The 21,273-nt window shown below is 51.2% G+C and overlaps 1 protein-coding gene across 1 annotated transcript in view; it reads right to left on the minus strand.

Moving 5' to 3' along the window:
- Positions 1 to 5,658: 5,658 nt before the first annotated feature.
- Positions 5,659 to 21,273, minus strand: part of LOC126492559 (IgGFc-binding protein-like) — a 29,445-nt gene continuing 13,830 nt past the window's right edge. The window contains 11 exon segments of the mRNA XM_050129054.1: positions 5,659 to 5,790; positions 5,889 to 6,160; positions 7,728 to 8,102; positions 10,738 to 10,937; positions 12,103 to 12,676; positions 13,206 to 13,774; positions 14,755 to 15,292; positions 15,631 to 16,247; positions 16,546 to 17,119; positions 17,360 to 17,697; positions 18,921 to 19,062. Of these exon segments, the coding sequence (XP_049985011.1) occupies positions 5,781 to 5,790; positions 5,889 to 6,160; positions 7,728 to 8,102; positions 10,738 to 10,937; positions 12,103 to 12,676; positions 13,206 to 13,774; positions 14,755 to 15,292; positions 15,631 to 16,247; positions 16,546 to 17,119; positions 17,360 to 17,697; positions 18,921 to 19,062 (4,209 nt within the window). The 3' untranslated portion in view covers positions 5,659 to 5,780.

Raw genomic sequence — 21,273 nt, forward strand, 5'->3', positions numbered from 1 at the left:
CTCATGCAGTGCCCGCAGAGGTCAGAAGAGGGCGTCGGATCCTCTGGAACTGGAGTTACAGGCAGTTGTGGGCTGCCAGGTGGGTGTGGGACCCGAACCTACATCTTCTGCAAGAGCAATATGTACTCTTCACAGCTGAGCTATCTCCAGCACAGCCTGTGTTTCTTGTTTTTCTGTTGTTGATGTTTGTATTTTGAGACGGGGTTTTGCAATGTGGCCCAGGCTGGCCCGGAACTGGGGATCTCTACTGTCTCCAGGTTGTACCTCGCTTTTCCTGTCTCTTTGTACTCTAAAAGCCCTCCTTCATTCACTTGCCCCAAGAACAGGCACTTCATTGCTTCTGTTCCCTACTGCTGGCCAGTTTCAGGGAATCTTCAGTCACCCTAATGTTGCCACAGCTGCCTCTGAGGCCACTGTCCCGCTGTCAGTGCCCTTACTACTTCTGGTTTGCAGTTGGCTCTGCGGCCTGTCCCTCCTCTTCAAGTCCTGGATTCTTTCCACCCCACGGATAACGATCAAAACCAAAGACAGAGTTGCAGAAAGTCCAAGGTTAATATTGCTCCACCAGGGGGCAGCACAGGAACGACCTGCTCTGCAGGAAAAGCGTCCCAACAGCTATGTCACACAGCAGTCTTCCAGGGAACCGAAAAGACCATTTGCACACATCACAGACTTTTTTGTTGGGTTATCGGGGAAAGAGTTTACCCTCTGGCCTAGGTGAAGTGGCTGCTAAGGTTTACAGGGGCTTCTGATGGTAAAAAGCCCATGTAAATAAGCAATAGTCAGGGCTGGAAGAGTGCCCCCGAGCAGGAACTGTCTTTCAGAAATAAGTGGTTGTAGCAGTCTGACTTGGATGGTTGTCATTCATTCAAAGCTGCCAAGTACCAGGGAAAGGCTGATTGTCATGGTGACAAATCACCTAGCCTCCAACACCCTTTTGTGTTTTTTTCTTTTTAAAGACAAATTAAAGTGGATTCTTAACATGAAATCCTATCATAGACACTGACAATGCTTAAACACACACACACACACACACACACACACTGCATGGGCTCATGCAGAGGCCAGCTGATGTCTTGCTCTCTCTGCCTTATTGTCTTCATTGGCTCTGAGGACCAGAAAGCCTCTTGTTTCACCACTGCCTCCCCAGCCTTGGGCTTCCAGGCATACAGATGACCACTCAGTTTTGGTTTTGTTTTTTGTTTTATTTTTTTTTTTACATGGGTGCTGGAATTTGAACCCAAGTCCTCATCCTTTCTCAACAAGATCTCTTACTTGCCCAATCTCCTAGTGTTTCTAATTATTTAATTTAAAATCGTTATTGATAAACAGGTCACATAAGTATAATTTTCCCATTTATACAATTCAATGACTCTTCGTGTGGCGTATTCATAGGAATTTCAAAACACTTGGCAATTCCAACATGCCTAAAACGTGTTGTGCTCATATTCAGCCGATTAGCCTCTTCTCCGTTGCGTTCCTGATGCTCTTCCTGCTTCCGTCTCCTTTTTGGTGTGACTCGTGTGCAGGTAGCCACAGCTTCTGTGTGTTGTCGAGTGCCATGGTCACAGCATGTCCAGGAGACAGCATTTCACAGTGTTCTTCACCGTCATCCAGCTCTTAGGATCTTTCCAGCCCTCTTCCTCAGCATTGCCTGGGCCTTGGTTAGGATTGACCACTCCTCGGTCACTCACTCTCAGCACGTATGAGTGACTTCTGAGTCCACTCATGAGTCACGGCAATACTGTCAGCGCTGCAGACGGCCGAATCTTTGTCCAAGGCTGAGTGCAGCACAAATACTCAGAAGGCAGTTTTAGATGTCCACTTAGCCCAACCAGTAGTAGACCCCACCCCACCCTGCCTCTTTCAGAGTCTGCCATCTCCTCAGCCTTGGACTTTTAATAAGGCTCACAGTGCTAGGCACGAATTCCTTGCTGTAGAGCCAATCAGTGGTTAGCTGCCCCCAAAACAGTCATGCTACTGTTGCGCCAACAGGCACAGCTTGCCTTGTCAGTTGGTCTGGTAGCAGGCAGGACCCACAGTTGGGTAAAATAGTTGATGATTTTTCTGCCCCAGCAGGCTACAAAGCACATTCTGGTACCATTAAACTAACTAGCCATCAGGGAGGAAGCTTCCGGTTCAGTTCCAGCTTGATCTATTTGTATTCTGCAACCAAAGTATGTGGTGCCTTCGGCGATATGAGTCTACCGTCTAGTTTTGGTGGACAACCATGAGAAACGGCCATAGGCTGTATTGTTTGGAGGGCCTCCCTGATGAAAGACTCATTGGCATTTTATGTATGGCACTGAGATTTTCATTTAGTGACTTTGGCTTCTAGGAGTATGCAGACACGTCAAGTCATGTTTTTAGTTTTTAATTTTTTATAAATAATGTTTTCAGTTGGTGTTCATGCTTTTGGTTAATCATCCCTGATACCCCATCTTTTCCCCATCCCCCGCTCCACCCCCATCTTAACACTTCCCACACCTCATATCCCTCTCCTCTTTAACCTCACCTGTGCGTTCCTACTTCCCTTTAGGGTCTCTCCCTCGCCATGGTTCTTTTCTTGCTTTCTGACCTCTGTTTTTTCTCACTCCAGTTTGAACACAGAATCCTGAAAAAATTCAGATCTAAGGTCCACAAATGAGAGAGAGCATGAGGCATCTGACTTTCTGTGTCCAGGTTGCCTCACCCTGTAGGATATTTTCCAGTCCTATCAATTTGTGGGTTCTGAAGTACAGTAATTTTAGTATCTGTGCTGGGTAGTTTTATATAACCTGACACAAGCTATAGTTATCTGAGAGGAGGGAACTTCAATGGAGACATTGCTTCCATAAGGCAAGTCTGCAGGGCATTTTCTTCATTAGTGCTGGGGGGGGGGGCAGCCCATTGTGGGTGGTACCACCTCTCCACTAGTGGTCCTGGGTGCGGTAAGAAAGCAGTCTGAGCAAGCCAATGACGAGCAAGCCAGTAAGTAGCACGGCTCCATGGCCTCTGCATCAGCTGCTGCCTCCAGGTTCCTGAGCTGCTTAAGTTCCTGTCCCAACTTCCCGGATGATGAACTGTTATATGGAAGGGCTAGTGAAATAAACTCTTTCCTCTCCAACTTGCTTTTGGTCATGGGGTTTCATTCCTGCCATAAAAACCCTAAGACAGAATACAGGGAGCTTTCATGTTCTTACAGAAATGTAACTATGGAAATTGAATACTTTTAATGTTTTCCTCCTATAATTCCTCAGCATGTAAATATCAAAAATATCAAGTTGGTATATCTTTGTATTGAATTAATTTTTTTTTTGTTTTTGTTTTTGACAGGGCATCACTGTAGCCCTCAATGCTCTGGAACTCACTGTATTCCACAGCTCCTCTTCCCCCTCCCCTGCTCTTTTGTTCTTTTTGCCTCCTCTTTCGATTACATCCTGAGCCTTGGTGGTGGGGTGTGGCTATAGGTCTGAGCACTGCATTAGAACTTTGAAGTCTTAAAGAGACCTTGGACTTTTAGAATGCTAAAATTTATAAAGACAAGTGTTTGACGATTGAATCCTGATATTAATCCAAGAATCTGGGGGACAAGAATTGAACAGTTAAGCTAAAGTGCTCTGTTTGTGTAGCAGGTTGATGAGGGAAGAGCCCACTGTGGGTGGTACAATTCCTAGGCTAGCCATCCTGCACTGTAGAAGAAAGCTAGCTAAGCACCGGCCTGAAAAGGAGCCAGCAGGCAGTGTCCCTCTGATATTTCTACTTCAGGTTCTTCCTTGAGTTCCCGGCTCCCCTCAGTGATTGGTGGTGACCTGTGAAATGAAGTCAGTCCTCCGCCATCCTTGGTTGCTTTTGGCTGTGGTGTCTGACACAGTGGCAGAGTGAAACTGGAATCTAGGGTTAGATCCTCGTTCTCCTCGGTGCCGTGGCTAAACCTTTCTCTCTGCCTCCTGGCTAAGCCGATGCTATTGAAAGCTACCAGGCTCTGCTTCCATTCTCGTGATCCTTCTTTGGGACTTTGGCTTGTCCCCACGCTGCAGCCAGTCAGAATCTCAGTCGTGTGTACCCATGTCCCACCCATCACGCCGTCTCTCTGCTTGACTCCCTAATGGCCATGTCCCATTGAGTCAGTAGACGGTTTAGGTCTTCATCAGGCCCTCCCCACTTGTCACCACACTGCCCTCAGCCCCCATCACTCTCAGTCACACACCTTCTTCATTCACAGCCTCCAACCAAAAAACGCCAACTACAAGACCTACAACGCTCCAGCTGCTCCGCCACGGCATCCTAGCGGCTGGATGTAGAAGACGCTGCCTGGTTCATAATAAAACTCTTGAAAGAAATATTTATACTTATTATATTCTTGGCTCCATTTTTCTTGGACCCATTCCAGACAGATTTGCCCCTCCATCATGCCACCAGAAACTCAGTAAGGACTCGAATTGGCTGTGTCATCTTGTTCTGCCATGTAATGCAATAGAACGGGAGCTTAATATGCTCTTTCAGCCTGGCACTCAGCACCCTCCTCGGTTCTCTGGGCTGGTTTGAGTGGGAGCGGTCCCCAGAAACTCGGGTCTTTGAACACTTGGTTCCCAGCAGGAGACATTAGTTGAAGAGGTTTGGATGGGAGAGACTTGGTGGTAGAAGTCCCTCACGAGGTTTTTGAAAAGTAAGGGCTTTGCCCAGCTTCCTGTTTTTTCTCTGCGTGAGTTTGCAGTTGAGATGTGATCTCTCAGTTTCCTGCTCGGGCCTTCTGTTGCTGTGCTTCTCCCCTTCAGAGCCATGAGCCAAAACATAATCGTTTTCCTATAAGTCGCCTTTGGTCATGGTGTTTTATCATAGTGTGATATTTTGAAAGAAAATGGCCCCCAAAGGGAGTGGCACTATTAGGAGGTGTGGCCTTGTTGGAAGAATTGTGGTCTTGTTGGAGGAAGTGTGTCACTGTGGGCTTTGAGGCTTCCTGTCCTCAGGATACCCCTCATGCCTGCAAGATGTAGGACACTCAGCTATTTCTCCAGCATCATGTCTGCCTGCATGCTGCCATGCTCCTCGCCATGATGGACTGAACCCCTGAACTGTAAGCGAGCCACCACAAAGAGATGTTATCCTTTATAAGAGTTGCCAAAGTCCTGGTATCTCTTCATGGCAGCAGGACCCCTAACGACGACCCACAGCAACTGTGGAGTAACTGATTCATTTCCCTAGCATCATCTCTGTTCATTTGCCTTGTTGACTGAACTCAGGAACTAAATCCTCACTCCAACTCTGAGAAAATCCGAGCCTTCGTTCTATTTCTATTTACAGGTGATGGGACCAAGTCAGGGAGGAAGCAGGCGACTCACCAGGCTTGTCAATGGTAAAGCCAGAATCTCTCTCTCTCTCCCTCCCTCCCTCCACCCACCCTCCACCTCTTCCCCCATCCTGTCCTCCATCATTTCACCATCCACTCCTCTAGTCCCCTGTCTCTATGACTCCAGATTTCCCCAGTGCTTCCCCACTCTGGCCATCTGCTCCTTCACCTGCCGCGCCCCACATATGAGCCCCCATCCTCTCCTAGTAGACGCCAGCCATAGACGCCAACATCATCCATGTCTCCACTGTGGGGAGGAAGCTGGGGAGACAGCAGGAGGCAGACACACTGGCACACAGCTTGGGTCAAGACATTTACTCAATGCTTTCAGATGTGGCCTCAGTGGCTCAGCAAGGGGGAGGGACAGGGAAGGGGCACACAGGGCACCCTTCAATCACTGTAGCTTCTGGAAGATGCAGCTCTTGAAGTGTCCATTGCCGGTGCTGGCTGATTAGCTGGAACTGCAAGAGACAGACACTTGGCACTTCATGCTGCAGACTAAGTACCCACCCACCCACACTGCCTCCTCCCCCGGTCCCCTTCCATTCTCCATCCTCACCATGAGGAGAAGTCCTGTGCTCTCCACTTCTCCATCGGTGTCTTCCCCTGAGATTTACGCACATCATTATTCTGATACCCATCGAAGTTTCCACAGGCCCCACACAGCAAGGCCGCATGGTCATCACCGACCATCACATCCAGATGCCCATCTGTTCCAAGCCAGACCTGGACCCCTGCCTTCTGGCGGACAAGCATGGAGCCATCAGGGAGCCTCCTCACAGACACAGATGTTAACACGCTAGCTGGGAGATCCACTCGGAGACCGTTCACCTGGTGGGGGGGAGGGGAGATGGAGAAGTGAGACCTGAGTGACAGAAGAGCTGAGGGACCACCACGCTGGCGTCCTCATCACAGTAATGATTCAAGCAAAGGGACAGGCAGGTGCGGGAAAGGATGGGGCCTGGAGAGGAGCCGTACATGAGGGATGGACAGGTGGGAAGACAGCTGGAGCTGTGTCCACACAAGCTCACTGTGCAAGCTTAACCCCACTGCAATGTGACTTACTAATGCTTTCAGAATCTCTGGGTTAATATTTGCCAGTGGACAGAAGACTGGATCAATGGATCCTCCCCAGATTCCGAAGCTGGGGAAGAGCTCCTTGGATCAGACAGATAAGTAAGCAATTGAGCAAACCTGGGGTCTCTGCAAGTTCTAGTTTTTAGAATGAAATAATGATTCAGCATGTCCTGGTTGACGCCTCTTCCCCATGCACCGTTTCCTCATGTCCTCTCATTGTAACCATTCTTGGCTATCGGCACAATCATGTGCTGAGTTCCTAGAGGAGATCTCGGCTATCAGTACAACCATGTGCTGAGCTCCTAGAGGGATCTTGGCTATCGGTACAACCATGTGCTGAGCTCTGAGAGGGGATCTCGGTACAACCATATACTGGGTTCCTAGAGGGGATGGCAGAACCTAGAAATTGACTTGGGGATCCCAATACTTCCTGTGATGCCAGCTTGGCAAATCATAACATTCCACCCCCAATACGAGAAGTGGGCAGGCAGTCCAGGCTAGTTCAGTGAGATGCAGTCCTGGGCTTGTGCAGGATCAGTTTCTGCTCAGTTTTGGTGAGGCAGGTGGCACGTCCTTCATGAAACCAAAACTATCTAGGAATGAAGTTGTAAGACAGGTGTAGGGACACTCTTCTTTAATCCCAGCACTAAGGAGGTAGACCTGGGTGGATCTCTGTGAGTTCAAGGCCAATCTGATCTACAGAGTGAGTTCCAGGACAGCCAAGACTACACAGATACATACATCTGGTCTAAAGAAATTAAAAAAATAGGGCTGGAGAGATGGCTCAGCGGTTAAGAGCATTGCCTGCTATTCCAAAGGTCCTGAGTTCAAGTCCCAGCAACCATATGGTGTCTCATAACCATCTGTAATGAGGCCGGGTGCTCTCTTCTGGCCCGAAGGCATATATTGTATACTAAATAAATAAATATTTAAAAAAAAGAAATTAAAAAAATAGACATTGGCTTCAGGGACAAGTCTGAAACCTAGAGGTGTGAACTGACAGGGTAGCTGGGGTTTCCCAGATATGGACCCAGTCCATTCATTTCCCCCAGGGCAGTTTGTATTTGTTCCCTGCCACTGGTAACCAGCGGAGGCTTGATTAAAACCAACAACAAAGCTATGCAGTTACTTAGTGTAAGAACTCAGGCCAAGGAGAGGGGGCCAGGCTAACCTCTGGAGACAGGTAAAAATCCAGAAAAAAGTGCAGAGACCTAGATGAGGGAAACACCACAAAACCACTGGATAGCCAGAATGAAGGATACCATGATAGGAAGAAGGAAAGCCCAGGGAAGACGTCTGTGCCCTCTGTGCCCAGGCTTACCCACACGCCGTTGCTTCGGGTCACAGTCACAAGTCCATCCTGGAAGAAGATGTGGACTTTGTCCACGATCTTGTCATTGCCATGGACATCAGCAACCACACGGTACCAGGGCACAGTCTTCTCGAGTCCGGGGCAGCGAGAAGAAAGCTCATAGACACCAGGGGAGCTGATGGCATTGTGAACCCCATCGAAGGTGATAAGGTTGCCTTTCACAGAGAGGGAGCAAAGACCTTTGGCTGGCCAGCAGTTCCGGACTCCCGCGCGTATCTCACAGACTTGGCCAGGTGAGCAGCCAGTTGGATAGCATGTCAGGCCGGTGCTTGGGGAGCAGAAGCAGCGTTCGCTGCAGTCTGAGGTCATCAGTGAAGAGTTCATCTGTGCACAGGAAGGGGTGGGTGGTGTGCATTCACACAGGGAGCCTGTGGAAGCTCCCAGTGAGAGACAGTGTGTGTCCTCTCCCCAATGGTAGGCTCAGTGATTCGTCAATAAAACTGCAGAGGCCAGCCTGTGACAAGCTCATGTGTTGACTCAAGAGCCTTGACAGTGTACCCCATCACTAGCCTGTCTCAGATTATGCCGTTACTATGAGAACAAGCCTGGGCTAGTCCATTGGAGGATGAACCACTGTATGGTACAGACAATGATTCCCGCCTAGGCCACTTGCCATGGTTTGAACATGGCTTGTTCCCCTGAACCATGCAGGACTTCAGTCCTCAAAGTTTTGTATTAATGGTGTGAAGAGATTGGAGACTTCATCCAACTATGGAGTTAAAAGTCAGGATTCTGGGGGCTGGAGAAATGGCTCAGTGGTTAAGAGCATTGACTGCTCTTCCAGAGGACCTGGGTTCAATTCCCAGCACTCACATGGCAGCTCAAAACTGTCTGAAAATCCAGTTCCAAGGGGTATGACACCTTCATACCAATGCACATAAAATAAAGATAAATAAATCATAAAAATTAAAAAAAAGTCAGGATTCTGGGTAGGTTGGGAAAGCATGAATAATCCTAGATGCTCTTGAAAAACTAGTATTAGCCTATGGCAGATGTCATTGTAACTGGAAGGAATATAGGGCAGAATGACTATTCATGAAGCACGCAACCAACTGGAAAAAGAAGCTGGGGTGAAGTGTGTCACAAGCAGATCCAGCCACAAGGAGGCTGGGTAAGTTTGATTTATCCAATTAGCAGGAAATGTTCTTTTCAAATGAATATAAACAGTAGTTATTTTAGGGGAAAATGACTAGGGCTGAGCGTTATGGAAAACACCTTTAATCCCAGCACTCAGGGCAGAGGCAGGCGGATGTCTGTGAGTTTGAAACCAGCCTGATCTGCAGAGCGAGTTCCAGGACAGTCAAGACTATGTAGTCAGACCATGTCTCAAAAACAAAAGTTCTTTTTCTTTGTTTCTGGTTTGCCAGAAGTTTGGCTGTGCAGATTCAGGCTCGGAGACCAGTGAGACAAGGCCATAACTACGATGTACATGGCTGAGTTTTGTAAAGAAAGCACCCATCCTCCCTGGCGAGGCTGAATGAGAAGGGAAGGGCCAAAGTACCCAGGATGAAGTGATGAGTATCTCACTACAATCCTTGCCTCTACGTCAGAAATAGGGGATATGTGGCCTTGGGAAGCTGGCCGCACTGGTAAAGTCTCTAGGATGGTATATCCAAGACAGAGGTCGTATGACTCTTTAAGGAGAGAGACTACATGTTGACGGGGACATGCAGCTGCTTCCATGACAACAACATGCAGCCGGGGGGCCTCCCCAGAGCCTGTGCCATGCACCTTGGTCTTCCAGTCTCCAAAGATGCGAGTCACACAAACCTCCGTTATCCACGAAGCAGTCCTCCCTAAGCATTGGTTTACAGGGACAAAAGGCCAGTGGCCTATAGCAGCATCTTCTTCTGTCCTGTTAGCTGACAGATAACTCAGGACTGGAGGACTCCTACCTCAAACTGCAGTGACAGAACTAGACACACAAAAGAGGCCACTGTTTTTAATCTATTCATTTTGTAGCGAAATAGCAACTAATTACATGAAGATATTACCACTATAGAAAAAAAAAACTAACTGGGGGAGAAAGGTGGGTGCTGGGGACATCTCCGAGTCTCCAGAGCCCACGGCAAGGCAGTGCCTCTCTATGAACTGGGATCTCTTTTCTGATCATCTTATCCTGATTTTTTTCCCCCAGACCCAAGACCCTTGACCCCCTTGCCCTGAGCTCCATCCTCAGGCCTCAGTCTTGCCATTCCCTCCCTGGAGAGCTCATCAGATATTAAGGATAGAAAACGGTGTCTGCTTCCTCAGGGGCCCTGGGTCAGAGGGGGTAATGGTTACAGATGGTGGGGATGAAGCAACCGGTGAAATCTGGACGGAGTCAACCGATAATGATATCGAATAACCAGGAATTTCCCGGATTTGATCTATTATCGGTCACATAATCCGTCGATTTCCTTCTCACAGCACCCACGCTTAATGAGCCTGGGGTACAGGAGCCGCTGTGTTTGCAAGAGAGTGGTTAGCAGGAAGCAACAGGCACACACTTCCGAAGAGCAGGCAGCAGAGCAGGCGTGGCATCAGTGGATGAGCCTCAGGAAAGGGCACCCCCACACACGTTTACACTCCTTCTAGAGCTTAATTAATTAAAAGAACAAAAAATTGAGAAAAAAAAAAAAACAAAAAAAATGTTTAAAATTTGGCAAGAAAAACCTCAGTGTAGTTATCACAGCAGAGGCATCCCCCTGGGTCCAGGAGCCTCTGAGGTACTGGAATGGAGGATGCTGAATCCATTATATACGGTGGTGTAGTTTTTGCATGTAACATACCATGTCCTACTATACACCTTAAACCATGCAATGCTACATAAACAGTGGAGTACTGACTAGGAGGGGACACTTGTCACACAGCTGGGGACAGGTGGTGGTTCCCCCGTGACCCCATCCTTGAGCAGAAACCCAGAGCACAGTAACTCTGATTGTCCCTCCAGCTTCTCCTGCTTGGAGTCCCTGCTCACCGGCATATAGTGGCCATTGAAGGTGCAGCCGCAGTGTTGGGCCGGAACGCACACACCCTGGGAGAGCAGAAAGTGATCGTCACACTCAAATCCTTCGAAGCACTGAGTGGTGCATTGGGTGAGGCCAGCGAGAGCAGCGCAGGAAACCTGGCAGGAGCGTGTGCAGACAGAGTAGTGGCTGTGGGCCGGACACTGGAGAGCTGTAGGGAGAGGAGGCAAGGGGGGGTCACACCTGCTGCAGGACACTGACTAACTTGACTTACTGACCTCCCAGCCCTGGCCAGGATGGGTGCTGAAGATGCGAACGCTGAAGGCAGTCCCCAGTGCTGCCTTACAAAGCTCGCATCCAGGTTTGCAGACAGCAACAGCTGCCATGCTGCATTGTGGGAGATCAGGTAGGGGGTTTGTGGAAGGTGAGAAATCTGGGACAGTCAGGCCTGGAAAACTGAAATGGCTGGGGTAGGATGGGAAGGTATGGAGGAAGGCAGGGCATTGATTAGATGGCATCGGAAGGCTCGGGCTAGTCAGGGTAAAATGGGGAGGCTCTGACAGTGTGGAGTTGGTGTTGGGGGGCAGGCAGAGTATCAAGTTGAGATAGAAGGTGTAAGCAAAGGGTCGGGATGGCACAAGAATGGGTTTGAGAATGGGGCAAAAGAAAGACACAGAGATATCAAAAATAAGGCACCAGGCTCCGAGTAATTGTGGCAGGCTGTTGTGACTATCATCAGGCGGCCACTGGGGCAGGAGAGAAGGATCAGGCTTGGGGTGAAGTCTGACTTCAGCTGGAAACGCAGCAGATGACCAGAGCACAGGGTGCACGGCCCTAGCCTCCTATTTTAGCTAGAGATGGTGCCCACAGTCAAAGCCCGACTGATTCGGTGCTGTTAGATGGCACCCAGGCACTAGGTCCTGCCTAGGAAACTGAAGGAGAAACGGCTCCTCGCTGGAGCACCGGGGACCATTGCTTTGGCATGGGGCATCTGAGGGAACCTGCTCCTACCTTGTAATTTGGAAAGAAGTGTATTGTTTTGGATTGGGGATCCATTGCCTGTGGCCTTGCCCTGAACACATGAGAGGCTACTTGGTCTGAGGGAGGGGGTCAGTGAGCCACAACTCAGGACTCTTGTAGGCTCTCAATCCATCCAACTCCCTTCCAGGTCACTGCAGGAAGGTGAGAACGGCCCTGGGAAGAGGTGGGTGTGAGGTCTGGGGAAAATGGACTCTTGACTAGAGTCTGAGACCCCCGGGTCAGAAGTAAAGAGGAAAGCCATAGAGGATGCTGGGGCAGGGCTGGAGGAGGTCCTGTCACAGGCAGGGATTTCTCCATAGCCCAGAAGGTTCCAAGAGGGGTCCCCAGACGCTCACGGCAGAAGTCTTCTGTCCTCCAGGGCTGCACGGTTGCACCAGCTGCCTGACAGGCTGCGGTATAGGCTGCCAGGCTTTGACAGAGGTATGTTTTGCTGCCCTTTTGGGCACACAGGTCAAGTACACATTGGCGGAAGTATTCCAAGGGACTCAGAACCTGGTGGCAGGCTGCGAAGGGGCCTTGGAGGTCCTGCATCTTCCCACAGGCTTCGTTTTTCTCATGCACTTCTCTCTCCTTGGCTGAGCACACAGGACAGCCTTGGGCCCCACAGCCCTCACCACAGCCCAGGGGGGAGCCTGGAGCTCGCCAGGCAGCTCCAAAGGCCTCAGCACTGGGGGCTAAGGCTCCACTGGGCAATGCAAAGTCATCACTCCGGTTCCCATTGAAGTTCCCAGAGAGGCCACAGATACGTCCACGGAAGGGACTAGGGATGGACAGAAGGATATGGCTATCACCATCGAAGAGAACCTTCAGCCCTCTCTTTGTCTGGAAGAACATGTTTCGGCTTTCAACAGTTATAAACATGGAGCCCACAACCACGGGCAGGTTCACAGCTTCACCGTCCACAGTCACCTGAGTGGAAAGGTCAGTCAGGTTAGAGGTCAGAGCATGCCGCTTAAGGGAGGCCCTTATTGTTCTGCCATAGAGCTTCATCTCTCTCAGACCCTCACGGCAGAGCTAGGGACTTTTTAGAGTGGAGTGAAGTCAATTCAGGCTCCCACGGTAGGGATGTCTCCAGTAGGTTACAGGTTGGGACCTTCAATTCCTAAAACACCTGGTTCTGTGGTGATCTCAGGACTCTTTTTTTGGGGGGGTTTGTTTGTTTGTTTGTTTTTTGAGACCAGGTTTCTCTGTAGCTTTGGAGCTCGTCCTGGAACTAGCTCCTATAGACCAGGCTGGCCTCAAACTCACAGAGATCCACCTGCCTCTGCCTCCGAGTGCTGGGATTAAAGGTGTGCGCCACCACTGCCCAGCCTGCTCTCAGGACTCTTTAAGTTGTCAGTGTCCCCTAAGACCTTCCAACATAGGGGCCTGACTCCAGATGACCCTATATGGGCCTGTGTCCCTCTATCAGAACATGAACAGGTTTGTGTCTACTCACCCGTGGCCCTTGAGCCAGGACCACAACATGGCCTGCCACAATAACCACCACTCGCTGGGTTTCACCTGCCAAGTTCTTCTCAAGCACAATGGAGAACCCCTCATCTCCAGGTTTCGGGTGGCAGACTTGTGCCAAGATGTAGGAGCAGGAGCCATGAAGGTCATACACCAGTCCGTCGGGCGTGGCATAATGAATGCCATTAAGGACCACCATTAGCTTAGAGCTCCTGGGATGGCAGGCACGGACGCCATCCACTAACCGGCACTCCTCGTGGATACCACAGGACTCTATCTGGCAGATGACCTGCCCGTCTGACTTACACACACAGAGCCACTCGCACTCAGGGCCTGGGTAGAATGTGGCACCCAGCTGGTAGTAGCGTCCATTGTAGAGGCAGCCACACTGGCCCACGGGCACACAGGTGTCACCACTGAGCACAAAGCCAGAATCACAGGCACAGCCCTCCTGGCAGGCGGTTTCACAGCCCTCTGGGGCCAAGAGGCTTGGGCAGCTCACAGGGCAGGAGTCACCACAGAGCTGGTAGTGACTGTTGGCAGGACACTGGAGGGCTGTGGGGACAGAGCAAGGGAGAGTCAGGCAGAGGCCGTGGTGGCAGCAGAAGGGCTAGTGTGTAAGAGCCTGCCTGGGACAAGCCGGTGCCCCTGGATTGCTATGGGATGTGACGTAGGACATATGACAGGGGCACTGATTTGGGAGCTCAGGTGTGGGGGTGTGACCTCGTCTTCCTGAGGAGGGTGTGCCATCCTGACATCTAAGGCAAATGCCATCTAAGGCAAGGGACTGTCTGGGGGATGCAACCACATGCATCTGACCAGAACAGACCAGAACCGACCATGGCTGCATTGGGGTGCATGACTAGGGACCCATGTGTGTGGGACCCCAGTCACCCTGACTGAAGAGAAGGAAGCTGGCGCTGACATGACTGGAGCACCTGCTGGTCTCTCAGACATCCTCCGTCTCAGGGTGCGACCCTGCCAGTGAGTATGTGATTGGGTGCCATTGACAGGGTGCCCCCGACTCAGCAGATCTGCCTGAATGTGCTGCCCCCACCTCCTGACTCAGTCTGCTTGGATCTGCCCAGGACAGGTCCTGATTCCAGCTGAGGGGTCTGACGTCTGACCAGTGTGGCAGGCAGTGTAGGGTCTCACTGGGCTCTCTGACTACTCTTGTGTGTGTGTGGCAGTGGTCCAGTGTGGGAGATGGTCCAGGGGCTTCCGACTGAGCATAACTCCCTTGGCCTCTGACACGCACTCCTTGCTGAGTAACTGTCACTGGTCATATCCAAGTCCACTAGCAAAATGTCCCTTCCAGAGTGGTCTGCACCCAGGCTGTGTGACTTCGAGTGTGTAGCTGGGTCCTTCCCTACCCCACTGGTGGTTTTCAGTATCAGTGTCAGGATGTATCTCTGACAGGAGGTGGTGGGGCTGGGCCTTGGGCTTCACTGGCCCAACAGGGCTTTTGTCTTAGAGCCCCTGGAAAGAGTTGGGGGAGACCCTGTCTGTGTGGAGCTGCAAGGGTCAGTACTCACGACAGAAGTCTGGCTTTCTCCATTCTCCAATTTGGGCTCCAGCACCCTGACAAGCTGCCACATAGGCGGCCACGGCAGGACAGAGACCTCCTGGATGGCCCTCAGCTTGACAGGCATCCAGCAAACAAGTCTCGAAGTACTGCGCGGGTGGCAGGAGGCTGTGGCAGGGTGCTAGTGGACCTGCGGGGTCTGAGATGATGCCGCAGGCTTTGGGGCCATGGAAGGGTTTCCGTTGCTCAGGTGTGCAGGGTTTTGGGCACTGCTCCTTCATGCACTGGTCGCAGCCTGGGGCTCCGCCCACCTTCCAGCTCTCAGGTTTCCCCACTGCTGTCTCATCGTCATTGGGATTTTTGTTGTAGTTCCCGCATAGGCCACAGAGGGCGCCTGCATAGGCTGCAGGCACACGCAGGCGCAGGAAATTGTCTTTGAAAGCCAGGGAGAGCCCCCAGGTGGTGTTTACCACCAAGCCTGTGCCGCTCAAGTGAACAAGCAGTCTTGAGTCCAGCTGGAAAGGCAGCATTATCAGCTCTCCATCCACCTGCGGATGTGGGAGGGCGGCGTGAATTGAGTGCTGTCTATACAGGCTCCAATCCAGTCGACACCATTCAGTATTAGTGATCTTAAACATATGATTGCTGGTTATCAACAGTAAAGACACAAGTAACATTTGTTCTCTATGCTACCATGAAGCAGGACTTTCAGCACTCCTCCCTACAGAGGAATAACGGAAGGCTGAGTCTGGGGAAGCCTTTACTTCCAGCCTTCCTGGTCTCACAGTGTAGGCTGAACCCAGCATCATGGTCCTGCCAAGCTGGGAATGGTCTATCCCTCATCTCTCCTGTCCAGCAGAGGCTTCGTGTCCCACAGCCCACTCACCTGTAGCTGCCTTGGCCAGCTGGCACTAAGGGTCAGGCTGAGGCCGTAGATATTCAGAGTGACACTGCGGGTGTAGCTGACCGCCTGGCTGCCCCTGTGCTCATTGACCACAGTGACATTGAAGTTTTCAGTCCCTGCGGGTGGCGTTTGGCAGGGTGCGCTCAGCAGGTACTAGCAGGTGCCTTGGAAGTCAAACCAGTGCCCATCGAGGGTGATGAAATGGGGATCGCCCCAGGCTTGGCACTCAGCTATGCTTGTGGGTTGGCAGCTGAGCTGGCCGGAGGGCAACAAGGCACACTTCTCATCTGGCCTGCAGCTGGCAGACGCGCACACCAGGGATTCACTTCCAGGTTCACAGCGGCACCTCTCAGAGCAGCTGGCATCAGTCCAAAACTCGGTGCCTGCTTCATAGTATGTGCCATTGACCCAGCAGCCACAGCCACTGTCCAGGGGAACACACTGCCCAGCACTCAGCACGAAGCCCTGGTCACACTGGCACCCCTCCACACAGGGCCCACCACATGCAGCTGGGGTTGTGTGGCGTGCAGGGGACGGGCAGCTGGCTGGGCAGGGTGGGCCACAGAGCTCGTAGTGGCTGTTGTCAGGGCAGGCCATCTCTGTGGGTGGAAGAAGGGCGGGAGAGAAATGAGGGATGGTGTTGGAGTGGCCTCTGGGCACAGAGTGGCAAGAGTCATCAGCAGAGACAGAAGGGGACAGGGAGACTACCAGATCCAGTGATGTGGTCGGGGAGGGAGGCGAGACAAAGTAGAGCAGATGGCGTGAAAGGCAGACAGAGATGATGAACTGGGGACACACGGAGACGGCCAGGAGACAGCGACAAACAGAAGCCAGCAGAAAGACCCAAAGGGTGGGAGTGGAGCCAGCCCAGCCCTTGCCCTGGTCCCCACCACTCACCACAGCCAGCCTGAGTCCTCCAGTCCTTTATTTGGATGCCAGCAGCCTGGCAGGCAGCAGCATAGGCAGCCAGTGACTGGCATAGAATGTCTTTGATGCCACCGCCCATGCAGACATCCAGCACGCAGCCCTTGAAGAAGTTCTCAGGAGGCACATGTGCATGGCAGCTGGTGAAGGGGCCCACTGTGTCAGGGGCCAGAGGTCCACAGTAGCCAGGACCCTCATATTCCTCCACTCGGTCCTCTGGGCACACTGGACAGGAACACTGACATTCATTCCAGCAAAGAGGGTCCCACTCTGGAATCTGCCAGCTGCCACCCCAGGTGGGTATTGAGGGTGCCGTTGTGCCATTAGGGAAGACTTGGTCATTTCGGGGGTTTTTGTCCATGTTTCCACAGAGCCCACACACTGCACCATAATAGCTACTTGACAGTACAACTTCCACCCTCCAGTTCCAGTCATAGATGACTTGAAGCCCGAAGTCTGTCACCAGAATAGCCTTGGAGCCCCCGTGGACCACTGAAACCCGTCCACCAGCCAGGTAGACAGGCAAGGCCGTCAGAACTCCATTCACCTAGAGAGAGGAAGCCAGTGGGGTCAAGGGAGCAGCGTGTGCGGATGGAGCTCTGCTGTCCCCATTCCTTCCCTCCTCCTGCCACGGGCTTCCTCCTGACTGACATGGTCACCACCAGCTCTTACCACTGGCTCTCAGGTACAAGCCCTGGCATCGGCATTTATTTTCGACCTCTCGTTTGGTCGAGATTCCCACTCCAGGCTCCGTCGGGAGCCTGAACAGCCATCCTACTGAACGTACCTGGACTCTGCCTATCTCCTTTTTGTGGATGGCGATGCTGGTGTTGTAGGTGGTCACAGTGACCCTCTTCACATTGGACACAGCAAGGTTGCCCTGGCTCTCATGCTTGGTGATGACCGTGAAGGGAGTCAGCCCGCCAGTGCTGACTCCAGGACAGACACTCCCTGCCAGCAGGTAACTGCAGGTCCCGTGGAAGTTAGTGTTCAGACCATCGAAGGAATGATAGTGAGGGTCTCCCCACGCCAGGCATTTGGCTTCATAATTGGGTATGCACACACCCTTGCCACCTTTCTCTGTGCACGTTTCCAGTGACCGACAGGTAACACCTTGGCACGGGTCTGTGGAAACAGGAGACAAGTTCTTGAGTGGCTGCCCACCACAAGCATACCTGTTCCCAGAATCTAACTAAGAACGTGCCAGGGATATTGACTCTGAACGTTGCTATAGGGGAGACCAGATTTCCAACAACTGAGTTGACACCTAAGTCCTAGGACCTCGGGTTGCTGTGAAAGAAAAAGTCAGAGAGATAGCTCTGCAGTCAAGAGCACTTGTTGCTCTTGCAGAAGACCTGGAATTGGTCCATAGCATTCTGGAGGACAACAGCCATCTGTAACTCCAGTTCCAGGGGACCAAACACCTCTACTCTAGTTCTTTGTTCTTCGGCTCAAGGCTTGGGATTTCCTGGTGAGATTTCTGGGTCCTGGGCCTCAACCTTTCACACTTGGACTCAGTCGCCAGCCTAAATCTCATGGCATGAGGTATTAGTTCCATTCACGGGCGGTGGTGTGTTCTGTCTTAGGAATCTCATTGCTTGGATACAGCGAGTGTCCATGTCCAAGGCTCCATGTTAGTGTCACTATATCCATGTCTCCATTTATGGGACACACATACACACTTAACAATTAGTTAGCTGAGCCACGGGCCTTAGTCTGGGACTATGTACAGACTAAAGCTTCTGCAAGCTTTAGTTTGGAATCAGTAGACAACAGCTGGGAGAATGACCATGTGTATTTGTCTGCAGGGTCAACCAGCCTGCTTTGAATCTGCCCTGAAGTTTAAAGTTCTGTTCCTCGGTATTATATAACGTAAGCAGAATCATCCTCTAGATCATCAACAGCTATCTGTGTGCCCTGTAAGTATAAAACGCACCCCCAAAGGGCTGTGGAAAGGACCCCACAGCTGTTTGTATTAGGGAGGCATAGCAGTGGCACCTGAGAAAGTTATGGAGCGAAAACAACCAGTCCTCCACAGTCAATAACCCCAAGACTTTGCCTAGTGGGGCTCCCCAAGTGGCCCACCTGTTAAACACCAGCTGTCATTGCTGTCCAGTCCCACCGTCCTGTGCAGACCTCCACCATCAAAATCTTATCCTGAGGGTCCCGCAGCCTCAAATCCCCTAAGGCTCCTTGACACCCAGACTGGGTAACCTCTGCCCTTGGCTCCGAAGTCTGACAACTCAATCCACAGGTCTTTGCACCTCTTACCATGAAGTCATGTCACCCTCAGCTCACAGCCCCTGTCCTGTGTCCCCCCACACCAGCCCGGCTCCACTGTACAGCACCTTTGGAGACGCAGGTCAGGATGCCTCCAGAGGGCTCGCACACCTGTCCTGGCTTGCAGCTGTGATCCTTGCACACCATGCCTTCTCCTGAATGGCACACACACTGTTGCTGGCAACTTTCAATGAGAACCAACTCCTCTGGCTGTGGGGACAGAGAGCATGCCATCAGTAACCAGAGGGGTGCGGACTCCGGCATGCCCAGCGTCCCGGGCAAAGAGAGCACTGGGGTAACAAAGTGGCGACTCTGCAGCGTGGTCCGTGGTTCGTTGTCAGTGAAGCGGAGGCGCAGGTGACCGTGAGGCCCAGCTCATTCAGCGGCTCATTCACTATTCGTGTAGTTGCCCATTCATTCCAAAATGGGCACTGTTTAGGAGAAATAGAGTTAAACAGTCAATGAAAACAAAGCAAGCAGGCAAAGTGGTGCGTGCCATTATCTTATCACTAGAAAGGAGGAGGCAAGAGGATGGCTGAAAGTTTGAGACCAGTCTGGACTGCATAGTGAGTCACTTAGGGCCACATACCAAGGCCATCAAAACAAAACAGCAAAGGCTCTGGTGCAGACTGCTCATTCCAGACCCAAGACAAGATGACTTAATATCTTTATGTCCCGCTTTCCTCATCTGCAGGCTGTAGATATTATAAGACAGGACGAGGCCAATATGACAGAGTTCATAAAATGCTTAAAGTATAGGTGAAAGCAGAGAGACGCCTGTTCAGTAATCCAAGCTGCTTCATAAAGGGGTAACGGTGAAGCAAGACTGGGGAAAAGACAATTCTTGTTAAAACTAAGTGAAGCGCAGGGGTACGGTGATAGATGTCACGATCTTTGTGCTCGATGAGCCCGGTGAAATATTTCACTCTTCTCGTAACATTATGTTTGATTTCATGATGAAAAGTGTCTGTGTGATGTGTATATGTACACAGGCCCGTGGACAGTGCCACTCACGCACTAGCTTTTATTATTATTGTTCACGGGAAGAGAAGTGCAGGGTGGGTACTGCTCTCAGAATCTTCACAGTTCTTTTTTTTTTTTGGTTTTTCGAGACAGGGTTTCTCTGTAGCTTTGGAGCCTGTCCTGGAACTAGCTCTGTAGACCAGGCTGATCTCGAACTCACAGAGATCCGCCTGCCTCTGCCTCACGAGTGCTGGGATTAAAGGCGAGCGCCACCACCGCCCAGCGAATCTTCACAGTTCTATAAACAAGGCAGAGTTTCAGCACACACACAGACACACGCAAACACATACACAAACACACATGCACAAAGACACACACACAAAGAGCCCCCCACAGGCAGACACACACAAACACCCCACACACAGACGAACACACAAACACACATGAACACCCCCCAAACAGACAAACACACACAAACACATACAGACACACACACAAATACCTCCCCACAGGCAGACACACACAAACATCCCACACACAGAGACAAACACACACATACACAGACAAAAACACCCAAACACACACAAGCACATACAAACACATACACAAACACCCCACACAGGCAGACACACACAAACACCCCAACACACACAGACACACAGACACACAAACACTCCCCCCACAAACACACACACACAAACACCCACACCCACAACCACAAGTTAAGGCAACGCTCTATGTGGGGGAGGAGGAGGAGGAAGCACAGGGAACAAGCAGCTGCTATAACATAAAATCTCCTCTCTGGTCATGGGACAGAGGAGAGGACACATCTCTCCTTGGGGCACTGGCAGCTGTCATAAACTGGGAATGGAGTAATGGCTCAGTGATTAAGAGCACTGGCTGCTCTTCTGAAGGACTGGGGTTTGATTCCCAGCATCCACAAGGCAGCTCACAGCCGTCTGGAACTCCTGTCCCAAAGGATCTGATGCCCTCTTCTGGCTTCTTTGCTGACACCGCCAGAAGCACACATGGTGCGCAGAAATACAAGGAAACAGAATGCTCACATAAAAACTAAAAATAAATCTTAAAAACTATTATAATCTAAGATATTGGAGGATCGGGTAATCCAGTGCCCCGCTCGTCAGCTATCAGACTCTTTTGCTGTTGTAGCTTCCTTGAGCAGAAGGACTGCCACTCAAATGAGCCAGCCAGATTAGGCTCGTGTCAGCAGCTGTGGTTTTGAGCACTCCATGGGTCTGCGGAGAAGGTTGGAGCTGGTTGGTCTGGCCCCTGAAGGTGCAGCTTTAGCCAAGACTTGGTTTTTACCAGCCTTTTCCCTATCACACATCTTTGTGAACTCTCGGTGACCCTATTCTCATTTCTAGACTGGGGGCAAAGTGCTTCCCCTGCTGGCCTGGTGGTGACTGTCACTGGCTGGTGCTGAAGAGGCGAAGCTGT

Source organism: Alexandromys fortis, unplaced genomic scaffold (genome assembly GCF_014885135.2).
Source record: "Alexandromys fortis isolate MF-2015 unplaced genomic scaffold, M_Fortis_MF-2015_v1.1 scaffold_293, whole genome shotgun sequence".
Classification (NCBI taxonomy): Eukaryota; Metazoa; Chordata; class Mammalia; order Rodentia; family Cricetidae; genus Alexandromys; species Alexandromys fortis.